The sequence below is a fragment of the Meleagris gallopavo genome, chromosome 28 (assembly GCF_905368555.1).
Source record: "Meleagris gallopavo chromosome 28, MGAL_WU_HG_1.1, whole genome shotgun sequence".
Lineage (NCBI taxonomy): Eukaryota > Metazoa > Chordata > Aves > Galliformes > Phasianidae > Meleagris > Meleagris gallopavo.
The window spans coordinates 4,641,388-4,662,319 of record NC_139431.1 but is presented as its reverse complement, the minus strand read 5'-3'; the positions used below and the strand labels follow the sequence as shown (position 1 = coordinate 4,662,319).

Sequence of the window (20,932 nt, the reverse complement as noted above, 5' to 3'; positions counted from 1 at the left end):
GTACCAACCCCCCCCCCCCCCTCGCCGTGCCGCTCCGGTTCTCCTCCCAGGCCAAAAATATTTGCATGCTTTTTCGAGCAGGACTTCCTGATTGCTCTCTATTGGCTGCAGGTAGAAAGCTGTGGGGAGACGGAGGCACGGACAGCCGGACAGATCTCATGCATGCTCTTCTTGAGCCTCTTCTTCCCGCTCTCCTCTTCCTCCTCCTCCTCCCTCCGCTGCCCGGCTCCTTTGGCTCGAGTCCTGCGCGGCACATGTAAAAGTTGAGCGAGAGCGTCCCGCTCCCCTCCGCTGCTCGCAGGGAACGGGCGAGGGGCAGAGGGCGAGAGCCGGGCTGCGAGAGCCCCCGGGCACGATCCTGAGCCCCGCTTGCTCCATGGTGCATTCGTGCCCGGGGAGGTGACGTCGGGAAGAAGAGAGCAGTGCCGACTCGAGGGCAACCATGAATGAGATGTCGAGTTTCCTGCACATCGGGGACATCGTCTCCCTGTACGCCGAGGGCTCCGTCAATGGTTTCATCAGCACTTTGGGGTGAGTGAGCCCTGTCCCGGCACTGCGGGTTTGCTTCTGGGGAAACGGGGGAGGGAAGGCAGTGCCGAGGCTGAACTGGGTGGGAAGAAGGGATTGAAACCCTTTTACAGGTGTTGGGCGTGGGGAGGACAGGATATGGAATCCCCTTTGCCTCTGTTGGTTGCTGTTAGGGCGTGATTTGGCCCTGCAGCCCACAGCAGCCGTTGGCAGAAGTTATTTTCCCATCTTTAGAGGGTTAAGGTTGGCTCAAACAGCAGGAGGGTCCGTGGGGCTGTGCATAGGGCTGGCTGGGATGGCTTGTTGGGGATGGCAGCAGGAGGGTTCCCAGGCTGGCCTTATGTGGCCGCAGGCTGCTTTCCTGGCACCAGGCAGTGATGGCTTTTGCTGCTCACCTCGAGGGCTGGGGGCTGAGGGGAGCAGGGCATGGCAGGTCCCAGCTGAGCTGTCTCCTTGCAGCCCCCAGGCACACTAGAACAGAAGGGGATCTTGCAGCCCGACCTCAGGGACCTGTCCCTTCTCCCTGCTGCTTTCTGTTAAAATAACATTGGGGCAAACCCCTGGGCTGCACATAGCAGGGACCCAAACCTCCTGCATCCCTGAGCACCAAGCCTGATGCTGCTTCTAGGACGTGAGTCTGTGCTAGTACTTGCCCCACAGTACATGTAGGAGAGGCTGAGATCAGGCAGGAATGCTGACTTGGATGGGATTCCTGGGGCAGGAGCTGCCCGGCTCTATAATCTGTGCTGAATGCACTTGCTCCCACATGCCTGTGTAGAACTGGAGACGTTCGTACGTCGCCTACACGTGTACACACACCCACTGTGGGGCACACACAGCCTCTCGGATGATGCCCGTTGGAGCCATGCCCTGGCCAGCAGCAGGAGGCTGCCCAAAGCTGTGCTGGTGGGCGCAGGCACAAAACCCCGTGCGTGCAGCTGTGTACGGTGCTGACGTCGGGTCCCGCATGTGTGGGATGCAGCAGTGTGGTGCTCAGCCCTCAGCCCGGGTTCCTGTTGGGATTGGTCTCCGTGGTGGGGTCTGTGTGCTCGGTGCTCAGCACCTTCCCATCCTGGTGGTGAGATTGGAGGTGGAGGAGCTCCAGCAGAGCCAGCACTGGTTGTTAGCCCACGCAGCATGTCCCAATGGCTTGCAAGGAGCCAAACAAAGAGATGTTCAGATACTTTCAGGCTCCAATCCCTTTGTAGCTCTGGCTCACTTTTCTGCAGAGTGCTTCTCTAGTCCTGCTTACACACATTTGGAAGGCAGGCTGTGCTCCCAGTCCCCTCTGTGGCTTTTGCTGGGCCCGCTTTTCCCAGGGCTCTGTTTTCTCTGGGTTATTTCCCACCCTCTGTTTTCCTGTTTGCCCCATGACCTGGGAGACCCAACCGCACCTTAAATCACTCCTGCGATAATGGACTGGGTGACTCACTGAGAGTGAGGCTTCTCCCCAACCCTGCTGCTGCCTGTTTGGGACCTTATTTGGTTCATTTGCAAGGCAAATAGCTCTGCCAGCCCCGACTGGGTGCTGCGTGCCCGGCTGAGCATCCTGCTGGAAGGGCTCCCTCCGTCTTTCCTACCCTGTGTCAGAGGTTTTGGGGTGCGGGATTCTGTAGTGGGATCTTTATGGGATGATATAGAGTTTCCAGGTGCTCTGTTAGGGCATGCGCCCAATGTTCTGGTGCTGGGGCTTCCCTGTGCCAGCATCCTGGTGGGGAGGTGAGCTCTTCCCAAGTGCATTTCTATAATCTTTAGGGTTTCCTGGATGATGTGGGTCTAAATGTCACCTAAATACAAACCCAGTGGTGCTTGCAGGTGCTGCTACAGGATGCACAGGGCTCTGTCTGCGTTTGGGATGCAGCAGTGTTTGGAGCCACCACAAGCTGTTCTTGGATGGATATGGCTGCAAAGTACTCGGACTGAAACAATGTCTATCTCTGCAGCCTGTGCCTTGCATTAAGGCCAGTAAGCCCAGTGTTTTGCTTGTTCTGGTCAAAAGCAGTGAGTGGGAGAGTTTTTTGTCAGCAGCTCAGGGCGATGCCCTGCAGCAGAATGGGACCCAGCCAGTACATGGGGCTGCTCACTACTCAGTCCCACCATCTGTGGGATCTCACCAGGCTCTTAGCAGCCCCTTTGAGCCGTGGGGGTACCTGGGCAGGGGGGGATGTTGGGAGCCAGCAGCCCTGCTTCTCACTGTCAGTGGGATGCTCTGGATAGCAACAGGGAAGCAAAACCAGGCTGCTTATCAACACTAAGCCTTAAGTTTTGTTTAAAGTGGTCTCTTTTCTCCATGCATCCAGGGGGACTTGCTGCAGGGGTTGGGGCAGGAGCAGCCCCCTGGCTGACCTCCACCTCTGCTCCCAGCCCAAGTCGCAGTGGGGGCACAAAGCACTCCTCCCGCACCCGCAGCGGGTGTTTGCTCTGAAGGAGGAAAAACATCACACTGCAGGGTGGGGAGTGCTTGTGTGCTCACAGCAAGATGGGGGAAGGCCGAGCCAAAATACCCAAATGTGCTCAGATGTTGAAGACGGAACAAATAGGAGGAGGTTATTTGAGAAGCATGGGGCAGGAGCTGATCGAGGTCGCATCCCTTGGTTCAGTGCCCTGGGAGCAATGTGTTCCCTTTGCAGAGCTGGGGGCAGTGGGACATCTGAGCTGCAAGTCTGGGGCATGGGAAGCTGCCCAGGAGGTGCAGGGAGATGTGGGATCCCAGAGTTGGCTCATCTGCCCTCTGAGCTTGCTTTGAAGCAGGGAAGGGCTCTGCAGGGCTGCCCAGGCTTTGCTGCTGCAGGTTGAGGGTGTCTGAGGAAAAGACAGCTTTGTGCTCAGAGGAAATCATGGGTACCTCCTGGGGGCTTTGTGCTAAGGGAGCAGGAACTTTTGGAACTGGGTCTGGGATGGGGAAGCAGCTGCTGTGGCAGAGTGCTCTGTGGGCATCATCTATACCAAGCAAACCAGTGCCAGGCAGGGAGGAAGTGATGCTGTGTGCCCTGGGAAAACCGCAGCCAGGGATGTCCCCATCTTGGCTTGTGTCCTTGCTGGGCCAGCACCGAATGGCAGGAGCCAGCCAGGAGCAGTGAGATGCTGCTCGGGGTTGAGCTGCCCTGTCCCTGCCATCCGAGGAGCTCATGGACTGGCACTGGGGGCTGGCAGAGGTGGCAAACCCGCCCGGATGGCAGTTGGCTGTTTAGCATGAAATAACACCTTTGATAGCTGTAATTGCGATTGCAGGTGGATGTACAGGGTGGAGCAGCTGAGGGAAACACAGCTGGTGAAAGGGCAACTGCAGCCACACTGGGTCAGGACATGGGGAGGAGACACTCGCCAGGCCAACAGCGGCATCCTCACGGTGCTGGGACAGCGGGGGCAAGGCTGCATTTTTGTGGCTCACTTGCTTTATTTTTGCTTCATTTGCCCTGCCAGGGCGGCCGCCCCCAGGGCATCGTGCCCATCCCAAGGCTGGGAGGCTGACCAGCCCCGTGCCTGGTGGCAAGCTCTGCTCTCCTCCTCCTCCTCTCCTCCAGGACAGCCCCAGCCGGCCGCTGTCCCCGGGGGGGCCGGGGGTGTCCAGCGGCCGCGGATTGCAGTGCTAGAAGAGCTGCTTCCCCTGACCTCCGGCAAAGGCTCTGCCTCGTGCTGGCTGGAGGCCAGGGAATCACTTTGTGCTCGGTTTGGAAGCATGCAGAAAGCCCTGCTGGAACTGCTGCAGGGCTTAAAGCTAACCAGATGCTCGCACGGGCTGCGGGCAGCAGCATGCAGGGCTGCAGGATCACACCCCAGAGTGCCTCGAAGCTGCAAAGCACAAGGTTTAGGCCCTCAGCCTACAGTGTCTTCCTCCAGGTGATCAGACACCGATGGCATTCTCTCATTAGCACCTGGGAAATGAAAGCCAGCAGCCCCACTGCTCTGATAGCACAGGGAGCTCTGCGTGGTGTTGGGGGAAGCACGTCCCAGCCCCAGCAGCAGCCCAGGTGACTCATGTCCACCGTGTCAGGATCCTTTCTGCTTTCAGCAATTCTTAACTGAATAATGCTAGTCCGGAGTATCACTTAAAGAAAAATAATACTTTGCATTCCTGCAGAGTGTGTAATTGGAGCATTAAAGACACAGAAACTGCTCTGAGGTGATTAACTAATTAAGACTTGCAGCTTGGCAGGTCGCTGTCTGCAGTGCTGCGTGGCACAGTGGCGGCACTGGGTGCAGAAGCTGCAGGAGACGGAGCTGGCAGCTGTAGGAGGCTCCTGTGCTGAAAATGGGCTGCCTGGGTCAGACGCTTCCTTGGAGACCTTTAGTCACGGTGGAGAACTTACATATTGAACACTGTTTTAAAGAGCAAAAATGAAGGCACCCTTCTGCTCCTGTAGGGGGTGGTGGAATTGAATCAGGCTCTCACCGAGGGCTGTCGCTGCACTACGTAGCTCTCATTTGACTCAGGCAATATGTGTGCCAGGCAGCACTGCAGAGTAATAGAAACCAAAAGAGCCTACAGCTGGCATCGGGCTGGGCTGAGGCTTTGCATATCTCCTGAACAGTGAGATACATGCGGTGGAGCCCCTGCTCTCCTCCCTGCTGTGGTTTGTCCCCTCTTTACCACCCTTCTTGCTGTCCCAAATGCCCACAGGAGCATGGGGACAGTCCCAGCTCCTTCCCAGCTGTTGTGGAAGCACTGGGCCAGCTGGGGATCCCAGCACCCAACCACAAATGTGAGCCAAACCCTGCCTAGCAAAACGCCCTATGTCTGCTTATCAAAACCTCATGAGTTTTGATGGTCTAAAATCTGGATCTTTGCTCACAGTTATTAAACTGCTGCTGCCACCAAAAATATTCGAGAGATTGATTTTCTTTCTTTACTTGAAAGCTAAATTGTGTCCCCCATGAGCCCCAGGAGCTGCAGCTTCAGCAAACCTCTCTCCTGGCAGCGCCACGACGCCCAGTGCTGCAGCACAAAGCCTGGCTGCATTTTGGGGTCCTAATAGAAGGTGAAAGCAGAGGTCCCGCTGTGCTGCGGGCTGTGCACTGGGACATTGGCTGCTGCTCCAGCTCCACTGCCAAGGACGCAGCAGCACCAGGGTCCCTGGGGTCCCAATTCATCAGCGCTGAGGCCAAATTCCTCTCTGTCGAGCGAAGGAGAGGAATTTTCCCCTCCTCCAGAGAGCAGCTGGAGCTGCAAGTGGGATTTTTCTTGTTGCAAGCCCTCTGCAGCACGGCATGCTCAGCTCTAGCTGCACTTTGCTGTGTTTGTCGGCTGCATCGAGTCCCCAGGGCAGTGCAGTGCCACGTGCCCACTGCACCTGTCCCGTCCCCAGCTCTGCATTCCCCTCACATTGCGTAGTTGCTGCATTCCTGCACCACTTCCCAGCAGCCCAGACTCAGGTGGGGACACGCTCCTCATTTCCTCGCCCGGAGCACAGCTCGGTTTCTCTCTTTGCCTTACTTCCCAGGGGTTGGCAGAAAGCAGGCGAGCGGGTCCAGCCTGTCCCACCACTGCAGTGTGTTCCCTTGAAAGCCTCAAACTCCTGCAGAACCTGACGCCTGCTGGCCTTCGGGGCTCTGGGGCCAAGCAGAGGGATGCCTGGTGTCTGCCCGGGTTTTGCTGTTCTCAGTGACATTGCAGCGATGTTCTGAAGTTGCAGGGAAGGTCCTCAGTGTGCAAAGCTGAGCCTGCAGGAATCTGGGGAAGCGAGGAGGGTGGCAGGGAGGAAGCACAGAGCTCTTTGTGTCTGATATGTAGAGCCCGCACCTCCAATCAGATAATAATAATTTCAGGGGCCGTGCTACCTCCTGCAGCAGTTTACACCCTGTGCATCCATAGGGTTAGCTCCCAGCTGGGGAAGGAGAACCATTATGTGAAAGCTGAACTCATCACAGATTTCCAGACTGATGGCAGCACGAGGCTGTGGCAGCATCCCCACCCTGGCTCAGGCAGCAGCCTGCCTGTGCACAGTGCCCTCACCCCAAGGCAGATTTGGCTCTGCTGGGCACAGCAGGACCTACTCCTGAAGGGTGAGGGTGTCAGAGCCTCCAGTATGGATCGCTGAGCAAAGGCCCCAGGACACAGCTCAGTGCTGTGCTGCTGTGTTTGCCCAAAGGGGCCGTAAGGAAAAACCCATCATTATCACCTGGGTGGCAGTGGTGAACAAGGAGCAATGAGATGCATTCAAGGCAGGTGCCGGGGAATAGCTGCTGGAGCTGAGCATCGTGCTGAATATTGATAGAGTGCAAAGGGATAGAAAACAGAAGACATGAGTTCTGATGCTTTGGAGCCAATGTGTGTTTGCTGCTTTGCTTGCTCGAGCCTTGCTGCTGTCTCTTCTCAAGCTCTGCTCCTGCTCTGTCCTGCAGGCTGGTGGATGACCGGTGTGTGGTGGAGCCGGCAGCTGGGGACCTGGACAACCCTCCCAAGAAGTTTCGAGGTGAGATGGGGCCAGGTTGGGGCAGTCCTGTCACTGCTTGGGGACAACTGAGCATCCATGCCAGGGCTGGGGACTGCAGCACCAGCTTGAGGCTGGGAGGTGCTGCTTGCAAAGGACTTCAGGCAGCTTCTGTAGGCATCACTTGGCCAAACCACTGAACATCCTCTCTCTGCTTCTGGGAGCATTTATGCTTCTCCTGGAACTGCTCCCAAGTCGAATGGTCCTTGGGATCCCATAGCACAGCCCTAAGGAGCAGAGGTGGCTGGAGGCAGTCCTCTGCAAAGGTGGGTCTGACTGTGCCTAAACACATCCTTAAGGATGCTGGCAGCATCACCTGGCTGCGAGCAGGGGACAGGGAGGGAAGAAAGGGCCCAGGAGGGATCAGAGAGAGTTGCAGTTGCGACAGACAAACTATTGCAAAGCAAGTCTGTTCTCACTCGGTGCTAATTATGTCTGCTGTGCTTGGCTGCACCTCAGAGTGAGCCAAGGGATTAAGCCGCTCTTTTACGAGGCATGCAGGGTAACTTGGTAAATCCCTCCCCATCCTCAGTGGTCACGTTTTGGGCTGTGCTGTCTCCTCGGGGCTGTGCTCACTGCTTCCTGTGCTGGCAACCCTGAGCAGGAGTGGGCCGTGATGGCCAGTCCAGGTGGAAAGGGAATGAGTCAGTGGAGGGCTGGGACAGATGGGAAGCTAAGACAGGCTGCTGGAGGGAGCAGCTCCTGCCTCCCCAGCTTTGCAAGCCCTGGGGCTGAGTGGTGATGCAGTGTGACCCTGGGGCTGTGCAGGAGCAAAGTGCTGCACCAAGTGCTGCATCTACCTGGGAAATGCTGTATTTGTGTCTGGCTGCCGCATATGAAACACAGGAGAAAGGTTGTGTCCCAAAGAGCATCTTGGATGGGCTGAGTGCCCAGAGCGCCCTGTGGATGGCGTGGCAGACAGGATGAAACATTGCTGTGCACTGAGAAACCCCCCAATCCAGTGGTCGCGCTGCTGGATTTGGGGTTTGGTTTATGGCAACCATTCCTTTTACACCAGGTACCGTAATTTCAGACCCCCTTTTTGAAAAAAAGAAGCTCTTTAAATATTGGTTACCCACCCTGCATCCTGCCCCAGCCCCTTCCATGGGGCAGCTTTACCTTCCTACAGCGGAGCACCCTGCCGGTGCTGTCCCCTCTGCTGAGCAGTGACCTCGCTCTCCATGGGACCGTTTGCCCTCCTTTGGGCATGGAGCTGGCTCCCAGGACATCAGCCAGCCCCTCGGCCCTGACACACCCCACAGCTTCTCTGTTCTTGATGGACTTTCACCTGGGAACAGCTGGGAGACATGGCAAACCCCCAGCTCTTCCCCTGGTCCCAGCAGCCACAGCGTCTCCTTTCCTGGATATGGGTGGGTGCTGAATCTCTTTTCCAGACTCAGGTCTGCTCTGCGTTCAGCCCTGCTCCATGCAAACCCTATCAGGATATCCAGCTGCTTGTTTTAATGGCCGGAAAGCGAGCGGTTTGCCTTCTCAATAGCTATCACTGCAAGCGAGGTAAAAACAACTGGCTGGTGCTGTTTCCCTGCCGCAGCAGCAAGAGGCTTAAGAGGGTTGTAATGGGCTGTGCCATCCCCATATCCTGCGGCTGGACCCTGCCCTTCCCAGCTCAGCTCCCACGCTGCTCAGTGGGTTTGGGGCACGGTGAAGGGAATGGGGCCTTTCTCCTACAGACCTGCACGGGTTTTGAAATGCCCAGCCTTTCATTGCTATTTTCTTCCCCTGAACCCTTCCCCAGCTGTACGTTCTGGTACATCAGGAAGAAACAAATGGGATGTCTCAGTCCTGCACTCAGCAGGATTTAAGCCCACTATCCATCTTGAAAAAGATCCTTGGTACTCAGTTTCAGGGTCCCAAAACTCCAGATTCCAACAAGAATTTCTTTGGAGCTTTCTCCTGTGCAGCCAACTCCGTGCCTCAGTTTCCCTCCTTGCAACACATTGCTAAGCTACAGGGAGGTCGAGGAGCTCCACAGGCAGGGAGTGCATGCAGCCAGGGGTTTGATTTGCATCTATCTCTTAATAGCTATGTTAAATCTCTTCCCTCCCTGCTCAGTTTCTCTTTTGCACCAGGTCCTTTTGCAACCTAATTAGCAATTTAATGAAAACAACTCAAGGTGCTCCAGGTGGCCCTGTGGTGCTGCTGGGAGGCAGTGGGAGAATGCAGCCAGGCATTGCAGCAGCTGCGCTGAGTCCCCGATTAGAAGCCCAGCATCACAAAGCCTCCTTGGCACGGGACATGCCATTAGCAAATAGACCTGTAAAACGAAATGTGAAACTTGGCCTCTCACCAGCATCCCGAGCCGGTGAGAACTGTGCTCTGGGCTTGTTTGTTCGTCACTCCCAGGTAAATAAATACGTGCTTGCCAGCGAGCTGGGAGCAGGGCCAGAGATGGAAGTGATTTTTCCTTTTGTGTCTGAAGTTTCTGCGCTGCTATTTCAGGCTTAATTCGGATGACCCAGGCTGAGGGTCCCTTCCTGCCCCCATCCCCACACAGCTTCCAACCCGGAGCTGAATCAGAGCTCACACAGCAGCTGCAGTCTCCTGATTTCCAGAGAGCTGTTCTGTGCTTTGATTCACAAAGCCTGGTCCTGGGCATCTGTCCTGACCGCAGCATGGTGGGGAAAAGCATCCAAACTGGAGCATTCTGCAGGTTCCATCCACACTGCCACCGTTTGGGAGGACCCAAACCCATGTCATCTGCATCAACCAACCGTCTCTTTTAGGTTGGGCATGCAGCTGTTTGCAGCACTTGCTTGGAGCTTCCAGCACTGCCCACTGAGCTGTGAGCAGTCACAGGACTGCTGTGGAGCTGCTGTGTCCTGGTGGCACTGCCACCATGGGGACAGCATCCTGCAGGGACATGGGACATCAGGGCTGTGGGACCTCCTGCTCCTATCCCAGTCCTGCAGCCTACACTCCTCCCAGCAGGATCTGCTCCTTGTGCAGCCCAGCTGTGCCTCATCAATACATTTTCTCCCCATGAAGCTTTCCTCCCCGAATTACAAGGCTGTTTCCGATGGGAATGCTTTTATCGCTTCTCCAAGAAATGGAGTCACTCTGAACTCCTCTTTTCTCTGATCTGCAGCTCACGTGCTGACAGCGGGCAGTGTGACCCTCTGCCAGCCTGCCTTGTTGCTGGGGGAATGGAGAGCACTGCAGGGATGGGAGCGGTGCCTGGAGCAGTGCTGCTCCTCCCTGGTCCCATGGAGGACCCTGTGAGGTCATGCAGCTGATGCTCGCCTTCCTCTCCTCCCAGATTGCCTCTTCAAAGTGTGCCCCATGAACCGCTACTCCGCCCAGAAGCAGTACTGGAAGGCCAAGCAGACCAAGCAGGACAAGGAGAAGATCGCAGACGTGGTGCTGCTGCAGAAGCTCCAGGTGAGCTGAGTTCATAGCTGCCAGCATTGGGAACCAATTGTGAGCAGTCCCTGGGCAGAAGTTGGCCTCCACACCTCTCACTGTGCAAACCCTCCCGTGTTTTGCTTCCTGAAAGACAGCTGCACGGCCAGCCAGGACCGTCTGGGTTTTGCTGTATTCGGATGTCCTTCTGCTGTCCCACTGCCCTCTTCTTGCTGTGGGTCTTTGTCCTGAGGCAGAACTGCACAGAGAGACTGAGCTGTGGGGAGGAGGAGATGCTGGGGTGAGGGATGGCATCTGTCTGGCCATGCCCAGCCCTGTGCTGTCTCAGCCCCATAGCAGAGGTGCAGGGGGAGCTGCTACAAGCAGGACCTGCTCCAAAGGGCTGGGGAAGCGAAAGGCTCCTGTTGACTTCCATAAGATTTGGAAAAGGCCCATTTTAAACATTGCATAATCTCCTCAGACAGCTGGCGAGGCCCTGAGGATGATTCATAGAAGTGAAGCTCAGGCAGGATTCATTAAGTCATCTCGTCGGGCTCCGAGCCGGGCCCCACTGCTCCCCCAGTTTTGCCTTTGCTGAGTGAGGGCTGAGGCAGCATCCAGCCAGGTTGGAGGCACCAAGACAGGGTCAGCACTGCCATGAGCATGCACAGAGCCACACAGATCCCTGCTCTGCTGGAGTGGTGACCTGTCATGTTGGCAGCTGCACTGGCCATGGCTGGACGGAGAGGCTCATTTCCGAGTTTGATTGATTGAACCTTGCTTTGGATTTGTCTTCAAGAGGTCCTGTGATTTCCTCACTCCATCCCGCTGCTCCTGGTGCTGCACTTTGAGCTCAGCAAGGTGCTCCCCGTGCTGCTGTGCAGCCCTGAGCTCCGTGGAGACTTTTGTCCTGCTCCTGATGCCTCTGGGGCTGCCCACCCCAGCGTGCATCCCTGATGCCCGTGTCCCCACATGGACAGACTGGAGCTCTACAGGCTCAGGGCAGCCCATTCCCACTCAGTGAGGGAGGAATTTGGCCTTGCAGACCACCCGCCCCATCCTGCTGCAGAGTGCAGACCGCAACAGGATGGGCAGGGATGGATGCTCCCCCAGCCCCGTCCCTCACTGTGGTTTCCCATCCCAGCTCCATAGGGCTGATGCCGCACCTTCGTGTCCCCAGGAGCAGATTCCTGCCTTGCTGTGTGCGTGTTGACAGCTCCCCTTCCACTGCCAGAGCTGCCATGGAAAATATCTGTGGTTTGGAGAGGGGCTGGTGGGCCCAGCCTGCTGCAAGCAGGGCCAAGCAATTACAATAGTTCTTGGGATGTTTTGGCCAGCGTGGACCCATCCACATCCACCATGACAGGCACAGACCAGCTCCGGGCATGGCTCTGCCCACTTTCTGCATGCTGGTTGGGGTGCTGCCAGGAGCCTCTGGCACCAGCAACCCTGCTGAGTGGAAGCATCGCTTGTCCCCAGGTCCCTTTGGGATGCTGCCCCATATTGGGGAATTCTGGAGAAGCTTGTCCAAATTTTAAAGCTTGCATAGACTTCATGTGGCTGTGCAGGGCCACAGCAAGGTGCTGGGCTCAGCCTTCAGATGCTGAGAACCATCTTATGGCTCTGGATGGTGATCCTGGGGGACAGAAGGAGGTGTCCCCTGCACTTCCTATATCTCAGGGTGCAGGTGGCTCCCCAGAGTTCACACCAGGGGCAGGAGGCTGTGACCATGCTGAGCTCTTCTCCTTTTGGCATTCAGCATGCAGCCCAGATGGAGCAGAAGCAGAACGAGACAGAGAACAAGAAGGTGCACGGAGACGTGGTGAAATATGGCAGCGTCATACAGGTATGGGCACCCCTGGGCTGTGCTGGTTGGTGGTTTGGTGGGAAAACACTCAGATCCAGCGACTGCAAGTTGGGCAGCTGCTGGGAAGGGGCTCACCGTGTCCCTACTGGAGGACCAGCCCTGGGATCTCACCCCGGTGGTTGCCTCCTCAGCTCTTGCACATGAAGAGCAACAAATACCTGACGGTGAACAAGCGGCTGCCAGCCCTGCTGGAGAAGAACGCCATGCGGGTGACGCTGGATGCCACCGGCAATGAGGGCTCCTGGCTCTTCATCCAACCCTTCTGGAAGCTGAGGAGCAACGGAGATAATGTGAGCACAGGGCTGGAAGTTCCCCCAAAGCAGATTTGTTTTTGGTGTTGGCCCTGCCAGGGCTCACCTCCCTGCTGGGTGCCCATCTCATTCCCTGTGCCCTGTTCCCATTTTGCTCCCCAGGTAGTTGTGGGAGACAAAGTCATCCTGAACCCCGTGAATGCCGGGCAGCCACTACACGCCAGCAACTATGAGCTCGCTGATAATGCAGGCTGCAAGGAGGTACGGGGCTGCCTGCAAAGGGCCTGGCTTAGAGAGCTTGCCTGCTTTTTCCTTTTCCCTTTTCTTCTTTCTTTTTCATTTCCCTCTCTGGGATCGTGACCTCATTCTTTTGCTCCTTAGGTGAACTCGGTCAATTGTAACACCAGCTGGAAGATCAACCTCTTCATGCAGTTCCGTGACCACATGGAGGAAGTGCTGAAGGGGGTAAGGAAGGAGGGTTGGCCACCAGCCATGGGGACACCATAGGGACAGGGGACCCCACACTGGTTCCTTGTCAGGCAGGACATGTGAATAGCTGCTTGGCTGTGAGACAAGGGCAGGATGGATCAAGGATCTTGATTTGTAGGAGAATTCATCACTTGGAGAACCTAACAGCGTGCTGGAATTGGGGATTTTAGTACCTGCTGTCAGCAGGTACCCCAGAGGGCATCAGGTTTCCCTCTGCCTTCTTGTATTAATTTGTCTCTTGAGGACAATTTGAGGCACACATGGTGCCAGCAGTGTTTCTAGCCACAGGGACAGCTTTCAGCTGTTAAGCCATGCAGCAGGGCTGGCTGCTGCCTGGGAAAGGAATTTTCCCTGCAGAGCTATTGTTCAGGTTGGAGGTCCTCCAGGAAGCAGCTGGATGGATATTGATTGTGAGGACCTTGCAGATCCCCGTCCCCAGGCGCCTGCTTATCCCTGGCTTCCTCTGCATCCTCCTGCTGGGGCATGAATGCCATGACAGCATTGGTGAGCGGAGCCTCTGCCCGCTCCAGAGATGAAAAGTGGGAATAGGAACAGAGAGAAGCAGCTTACACAAGTAAACAGAGTGATGGCATTGCAGAGTAAGGGTACCGCATGTCCCCCCCACTCTGTACATGTGCAAGGTGCTTTCCCTCGGTTCGGAGGGTATAGGATGGGTAGGACTGCAAGAGCTGGCAGTGCCCTGCAGCCAGGAGCTGCACCCTGCTCTGGGCAACGTGTGGGTGATCCCAGCCCACTTGCAGGGCTGTGGGGCCGGAGGAGGAGCTGCACTGGCTTGCAGGAGGTGAACCACAGCCATGGGCACAGAGTGAATGCTCTTTGTCCTCACTGTCACATCCCGGTGCCAGGGGGACGTGGTGAGGCTCTTCCATGCCGAACAGGAGAAGTTCCTGACCTGTGATGAGTACAAGGGCAAGCTGCATGTCTTCCTGCGCACCACCCTGCGGCAGTCGGCCACCTCGGCCACCAGCTCCAATGCCCTCTGGGAGGTGGAGGTGAGTGGGGCTGAGGGATCTGGGGAGATTTCATAGTGCAGGCTGCCCAGGAGACGAACATCCCTCCAGCCCCTCGCTGACTGTCTCTTGTCCGTGCCCAAATCTATTGACTTGTGGGCACTTTTGAGGTAGGATGGGTCTTTGTCGCTGGGGTGTTTGCTTGGGCAGCCCCACTCTGAACCCTCTTCTGCTCCTTCCAGGTGGTTCACCACGACCCGTGCCGAGGAGGGGCTGGGCACTGGAATGGCTTGTACCGCTTCAAGCACCTCGCCACGGGCAACTACCTGGCAGCAGAGGTAAGGGGGCAAGCAGAGGGGTGCAGAAACATGCCCTGTATTGAGAGGCTGCAAAAGCACCTTCACTTAGAGCAGTGATGTCCTGTCTTGCTTTGTCCCCTCATGCCATGACATGGGGGCATTTGCAGGACAGCACCTGGCTCTGCTCCTGTTTGCCTTTGCAGCGTTCTCTTCTTGCAGGTAGAGTTGCTGACACTGAGGCCATGAACGATGTTGGGATTTGCCCATTTGTTAGGGACTGTTCCCTCCAGAATCCCCTCCCCTGCAGTGCTACATGCACTGCCAACATCACCGCTCCCGCTGCCTCCCTCTGGCCCTGGCACACAGAGCTGGGAGGTGGGGGGGTGGCCGGGGCTTTCTTCTGTTTGCTCACCCTGGGCCAAGCTGTCCCAGCACAACCGCATGAGATGGAAGCAGGAGATAACTCATCCGGCTGTGTTTAACTCTTCCTGACCAAGTTTTACCCTTCCTCATCCTCTTGTCTCCTAGCCGGGATGCTAGGGGAGGCATGGGCAAAATCTGAGTCCGGAAACACCATCTACCAGGTGGCTTTTGCTCCCATTTAATTGGCTCAGGGCTTCCTGATAAAGACACAAAGGGGTTTCTGCACTTAAAGAATGTGGTTTATATGACTGCTGCCAGAGGAGCAAGGCTGTTCCTGGGGGTGCTGGGTGCATCCCATGCCAAAGGTGTTCCAGCATTGCAAAAGATGACCTAAGGTGACTGCCCCTTCTGCTGCTGGCTGGTCTGCCTCCAAAATGGCTGCTGAACTGATGTACTTTCAACCAAAGGGCATGCAGGTGGCATCTGAGGAGGAAAGATCTCCTCTCAGGCTGCTGCTGCCTGGCTTGCATTGCTCAGCGAGACCCCAGCCTGGGGCCTTGAGGGATTCCCAGCAGGAACTCATCCTGCTGCAGTGCAGAGCCCCAGCTCTGAACCAGTGCTCAGCCTCTCCCTCTCCTCTCTTGTGGGGCCAGAGCACTCTGCGCTGGGATGGGTCCTGGGTCCTGTCCTCCAGCCCCATCTGGGCAGGTTTCCTCTCCGCACTGCGATGAAGCAAGACAGGAACAGAGCCTACCCCCACACTCGGGGCTTTGGAGGGGCCGAGGGGGAGGGCTGATAGCTGTCTTTCATCTCCCTCTTTAACTTTTCAGGAAAACCCAAGTTATAAAGGAGACGTGGCTGAGCCCAAAGCAGCGCCCACGGTGAGCTGTGTGCAGCCTCGCTAGCAGAAATGCTGCTGCCGCTGCCTGAAACCACGCTGCCTCTTAGATTCTGCCTAAAAACAGGGAAATGCTCCAAAAGAGCGCCCGTGCCACGCTGCCGGGTCCTGCTTGGTGGCTGCCCCACCGCAGGGCTGCCCAGCAGAGCACCCTGCATCCTGCACCATAGAGTAGCATCCCCATGTCCCGCTTGCGAGGGGACCCCACCCACATCTGTTGGAAGGGTCCCAGTGCATGTTGGATCACCAGGCCTCGGGGGTGTGCAAATGAAGCGCTGGTAGAAGAGTGATTTGGACTTGCAGGGGGTTTTTCTCATTGCCCTTAGTGAGGTTTGGAGAAGGGGTGGCATCGCGCCGTGCTTGTGCTCCTGCAGCCCCTCCTTCGTCTCTGCGCTGCAAGGCTCAGCCCAGCATCTGAGCAAAAGCTTCTGCTCTGAGCATTGCCGCTGTGTCCTCCGATGCCATGTGTGCAGGGAGGCCGGGCTCAGCGGGGTGATCACCCCACGCCTGGCTCAGAGCCGCTTTCCGTGCTGCAGGGGGGGAGCAGCCGCTCCAGCCGCAGGAACACGGGGGAGAAGATCAAGTACCGGCTGGTGGCCGTGCCCCATGGGAACGACATCGCCTCCCTCTTCGAGCTGGACCCCACCACGCTGCAGAAGACAGATTCCTTCGTCCCACGGTACGTCAGCATGTGCCAGCGTGGAGGGGTTGAAATAGAGAGGGAGGGTTAATTGTGTGCTGCGCTGGGGCCCAGTCTGCTCCTGGAGGGGCTTTGCTGGGTGTGCTCACCGAGGCGTGGTGCCGTTTGCAGGAACTCTTATGTGAGGCTTCGCCACCTCTGCACCAACACCTGGATCCAGAGCACCAACGTGCCCATTGACATTGACGAGGAGAGACCCATCCGCCTCATGGTGCGGCCCTGTGCCCTCCTTCCTTGCACAGATTTATCCCCCTGCTCCATCCTCCTTCCCTCCTGGCTTTCCCCAGTGGTTCCCCTGGCTTCACCTGGGGACTGAAGTACCCTGATGGGCACCAAGTCCACAGCCTCCCCCAGTACCTAGAGCCCATCCTACTCCTTTCAGGAGGGACAAACTGTGTTCCCGATGTCATCTGTGTGGTTGGCAGCTGATGGAGACACTCGGCACAGCCCTACCTGTGTGACACTGCTTCTCTGTTCTTTCCCAGCTGGGCACATGTCCTACCAAAGAAGACAAAGAAGCATTTGCCATCGTCTCTGTGCCTGTGTCTGAGATCCGGGACCTGGACTTTGCCAACGACGCCAGCTCAATGCTGGCCAACGTGGTGGAGAAGATGAACGAAGGTTTTCTTAGCCAGAACGACCGGAGGTAAAAAAAAAAAAAAAAAAAAAAAAAAAAGTCATTTTCCCGTGGAAATGGGGCCATGCCAGGGTCTTCCAGTGTTGCTGTGGGACGGGGCCCCTGACTGGGTCTTGGTGCCAGTGCTGCTTTGCTTTCCTGCCTGCAACCCAAATCCACGCCTGCTTCTCCCAGGGGTCTGGCGAGGAAATCAGATAACACCACAGACCCACTCCGGCCCCTCCTTTGCTGCTAGAAAAATAAGCGAGGGGCTGGGAGATGGCCTCGTGATAGGGGCAGCCCAGTTAGTCACGGTGTTATTTTTAGGTGGGTGGGTTCTTGGTGTTTCCTGCACAAACAGAGATACTCTGTGGGACGGAGCGAGCTGCTGCCGCCCTGCCAGCCCACTGCTTTGCAGTGCTTGCTGTGGTTGTGACTCAAGGGGCAGAAGACTTCCACACAAAACTCCAGCCGTGAATCACAAGCAGAAGCCTGTAGTGTTTAGCCTGGCACCTGACTCACAACAATAATTTCCTTAGGAAGCACAGGGACTGCAAAATCTCACGGTTGAGGACAGCTGCTGGCCTTTAGCAGATAGGGAGGATCAACCAGCGGTGTCCTGAGCCCTGAGCTTTTTGGTCCTACACAGTGTGCCAGCGGCATTGCGGGGAGCTGAGTGTGGGTGGGGTGTGCAATTAGCTCCCCTGACTGGAGGGTCCCATCACCACGCTGTGCCCCTTTGCAGGTTTGTGATCCAGCTGCTGGAGGACTTGGTGTTTTTCGTCAGTGACGTCCCAAACAACGGCCAGAATGTTCTGGACATTGTGGTGACCAAACCCAACCGGGAAAGGCAAAAGCTCATGCGGGAGCAGAACATCCTGAAGCAGGTGAGTGACCCTGGGGCTGTGCACCCAAGCAAGGCTGAGATCCTCAGAGGGCCACTGCCCTGCCCTGGTCCACAATAGAGGCTGTGTTTCCAAAAAAGCCCATGGAGGAAGTAGCACTGATCTCCAGTTCACGCCCATGAGTTCTGCCAAGCCCTCTTGGGAAGGCATGGGAGGTAGTGTGGAAGGCATGCAGCACTTATCTCTACTTTTGGACAGATCTTTGGGATCCTGAAAGCCCCCTTCAAGGACAAAGGTGGGGAAGGGCCCCTGGTGCGGCTGGAGGAGCTGTCGGACCAGAAGAATGCTCCCTACCAGTACATGTTCCGGCTGTGCTACCGTGTGCTCCGGCACTCCCAGGAGGACTACCGCAAGAACCAGGTGGGTTGGGAGTGACAGGAAGAGCCCCCATCCCCCCTATGTGTTGCACAGCTCCAGGGTGCTGAAGAGGTCTTGTTGGGGCGGTGAGGGCATGGACAGACCCTGATGTACAGCCTTGAGTGCTCACCGCTCCTCTGCTCACTCCAGGAGCACATAGCCAAGCAGTTCGGCATGATGCAGTCCCAGATTGGCTACGACATCCTGGCTGAGGACACCATCACAGCTCTGCTGCACAACAACCGCAAGCTGCTGGAGAAGCACATCACCAAGACCGAGGTGGAAACCTTCGTCAGCCTGGTGCGCAAGAACCGTGAGCCACGGTGCGTGTCCTGCACCCCAGCCCAGAGGGCTTTGTGCAGCGTGGTGGTGGGGTGTGCTGGAGCAGGATGGAAGCGGACCCCCCTTTCACAGCGAGCTGTCTCTGCCCTGCTCTCACTCCCAGGTTTTTGGACTACCTCTCAGACCTGTGCGTGTCCAACCACATCGCCATCCCCGTCACCCAGGAGCTGATCTGCAAGTGTGTGCTGGACCCGAAGAACAGTGACATCCTCATCAAAACAGAGTGAGTAGCCCAGCAGAGAGATTTCCTTGGCTGAGGCTCAGCGCCTGCCCTGCCTGCTGCCAGCTCTCACAGTGACCCCGTAAATCCCACAGTACCCCCGTCACCTCTTGAGGTGCTGCATCCATAGGAACACCTCCAGGTTTACTCCTTTCCTACCATAGGCTGAGGCCGGTGAAGGAGATGTCCCAGACCCACGAGTACCTGAGCATCGAGTACTCAGAGGAGGAGGTCTGGCTCACCTGGACAGACAAAAACAATGATCACCATGAGAAAAGCATCCGGCAGCTGGCGCAGGAGGCCCGGGCTGGCAATGCCCATGATGAGAATGTCCTCAGCTACTACAGGTGGCAATCCCATGGTATCTTCTCCCCAGCCAGGGTGAGGACATAAGGGTTGCATAGCCTCACTCTCTCCTCCTCGTCCCCATGCAGGTACCAGCTGAAGCTCTTTGCTCGCATGTGTCTGGACCGCCAATACTTGGCCATCAAGGAGATCTCCCAGCAGCTGGGCGTGGACCTGATCTTCCTCTGCATGGCAGATGAAATGCTGCCCTTCGATCTCCGAGCATCCTTCTGCCACCTCATGCTGCACGTGCACGTGGACAGAGACCCTCAGGAGCTGGTGATGCCCGTGAAGTTTGCACGGCTCTGGACTGAGATCCCCACCGCCATCACTATCAAAGAGTGAGACACGCCGGGTCTCGCTGCAGCTTTGAGGGATATGGGATGGCAGGTGCCATCCTCCGTAGGGACTGGATAGGCACCGGCAGGGACTGGGAGGGGGGCACCTTCCCGACTGCTCGCTGCCCTGTGCTCACCTGCTGTCTCCCCACGCAGCTACGACTCCAACCTCAACGCCTCGCGTGACGACAAGAAAAACAAGTTTGCCAGCACCATGGAGTTTGTGGAGGACTACCTCAACAACGTGGTGAGCGAGGCAGTGCCCTTTGCCAACGAGGAGAAGAACAAGCTCACCTTCGAGGTGCGAGAGCTGCCGGTGTCACGGCGTGTTGTGGGATGTGGCGTTGGCCGTGGCAGCCATCGGCCTCATCCAGACCTTGTGGCTGCTTCTGTGGCATCCCATGTTTGTTCTTCCTGCTCCTCTGTGAGCACAGCAAGGTCTGGAGTTGCCTTGTCCTCCCCCAGGTCGTCAGCCTTGCCCACAACCTCATCTACTTTGGCTTCTACAGCTTCAGTGAGCTGCTGCGCCTGACGCGCACGCTGTTGGGCATCATCGACTGTGTCCAAAACCCCCAGCTGATGATGCAGGCGGTCTACAGTGATGAGGTGACGGGTGAGTCCATGCTCTGTAGGCAGGCATGGTCCCAGGGCAAATAGGTTTCCAGTTTGGGCTGCAGGAAAACAAGCCACCCATTTGATCACATGGAAACTTGGGCTGGGGCTGAAATGAGTCTTTGTCACCCACTGGCAAGTCCTGTCAAGCCCTTGGCCATGGCAGAGAAATAGCGAATCCTTCCTGCTCATTCTCTGGTTAACACCCATAGTGTTTTCCAGTCTAAGTGGGTCTTTCTGTTGGTCCTCTCCCGCCTCTCTTTCTGTCTGCCTTAACTCTACAGGGAAGAATGTGAGGAGATCAATCCAGGGTGTTGGACAGATGATGTCCACGATGGTGCTGAGCAGGAAACAGTCTATCTTCAGCCCTCCAAGCCTCAGTGCTGGCTCTACCCCAGAGCCTGTGGACAGGGGGAGGAGCGTCGAAAATGAGAACATTGTGGTGATGGAGACCAAGCTGAAGATCCTGGAGATCTTGCAGGTGGGAGAAGCATCGTGAAGTTGCGAGGGGATCAGGGAGACGTGGTTTTCTGATGCAAATAAGCAGGTGGCGTGATGAGAGGACTCACTTTTGCTTTCTTCTCTCTCTGCTGCTGCCAGTTCATCCTGAATGTGCGGCTGGACTACAGGATTTCCTACCTGCTTTCTGTCTTCAAGAAAGAGTTTGTGGAAGTCTACCCCATGCAGGACAGCGCGGCTGATGGGACGGCTCCAGCCTTTGACTCCACAAGTAACTCTTCCAACTCTTCCCTTTGCTCCTGGCACACCCAGGGACGTGGAGGGAACAGCTCCAGCAGCAATCCATATGCTGGCAGGGAGTTGGGGAATTGGAGCTTGTGCAGGGTGGATGAGGGGCCTTGTGTCCATCATGGGTGCTTGGACCGTGGTCTGCAGGGAGCTGGGCTGTCTCCTGCAGGAATTCTGTTGGTAGGGTCATGTTGGTCTCCCCATTTATCTCCTTTTCCTCTCCCTTCAGCTGCAGCAATGAACTTGGACCGGATCGGCGAGCACGCAGAGGCCATGTTTGGTGTGGGGTGAGT

General features: G+C 56.7%; 1 protein-coding gene across 4 annotated transcripts in view; it reads left to right on the top strand.

Annotated features, from left to right (window-relative positions):
- Nucleotides 1-68: 68 nt before the first annotated feature.
- ITPR3 (inositol 1,4,5-trisphosphate receptor type 3) overlaps nucleotides 69-20,932 on the top strand; it is a 39,939-nt gene continuing 19,075 nt past the window's right edge. For 2 of the 4 annotated variants that reach the window (XM_085210719.1, XM_085210717.1), the window contains exons 1-24: nucleotides 70-531; nucleotides 6,871-6,941; nucleotides 10,237-10,358; nucleotides 12,079-12,165; nucleotides 12,318-12,476; nucleotides 12,600-12,698; nucleotides 12,819-12,902; nucleotides 13,793-13,939; nucleotides 14,140-14,235; nucleotides 15,390-15,440; nucleotides 15,994-16,136; nucleotides 16,269-16,368; nucleotides 16,643-16,803; nucleotides 17,519-17,660; nucleotides 17,877-18,038; nucleotides 18,186-18,358; nucleotides 18,481-18,600; nucleotides 18,762-18,944; nucleotides 19,032-19,283; nucleotides 19,437-19,581; nucleotides 19,746-19,893; nucleotides 20,177-20,373; nucleotides 20,493-20,622; nucleotides 20,869-20,926. In XM_085210719.1, coding sequence (XP_085066845.1) covers nucleotides 443-531; nucleotides 6,871-6,941; nucleotides 10,237-10,358; nucleotides 12,079-12,165; nucleotides 12,318-12,476; nucleotides 12,600-12,698; nucleotides 12,819-12,902; nucleotides 13,793-13,939; nucleotides 14,140-14,235; nucleotides 15,390-15,440; nucleotides 15,994-16,136; nucleotides 16,269-16,368; nucleotides 16,643-16,803; nucleotides 17,519-17,660; nucleotides 17,877-18,038; nucleotides 18,186-18,358; nucleotides 18,481-18,600; nucleotides 18,762-18,944; nucleotides 19,032-19,283; nucleotides 19,437-19,581; nucleotides 19,746-19,893; nucleotides 20,177-20,373; nucleotides 20,493-20,622; nucleotides 20,869-20,926 — 3,119 coding nt within the window. In that variant the 5' untranslated portion in view covers nucleotides 70-442. Of the gene's footprint in view, nucleotides 532-6,870; nucleotides 6,942-10,236; nucleotides 10,359-12,078; nucleotides 12,166-12,317; nucleotides 12,477-12,599; nucleotides 12,699-12,818; nucleotides 12,903-13,792; nucleotides 13,940-14,139; nucleotides 14,236-15,389; nucleotides 15,441-15,993; nucleotides 16,137-16,268; nucleotides 16,369-16,642; nucleotides 16,804-17,518; nucleotides 17,661-17,876; nucleotides 18,039-18,185; nucleotides 18,359-18,480; nucleotides 18,601-18,761; nucleotides 18,945-19,031; nucleotides 19,284-19,436; nucleotides 19,582-19,745; nucleotides 19,894-20,176; nucleotides 20,374-20,492; nucleotides 20,623-20,868; nucleotides 20,927-20,932 lie in introns of all 4 variants that reach the window. The other 2 variants (XM_085210718.1, XM_085210720.1) reach the window with 2 other exon arrangements.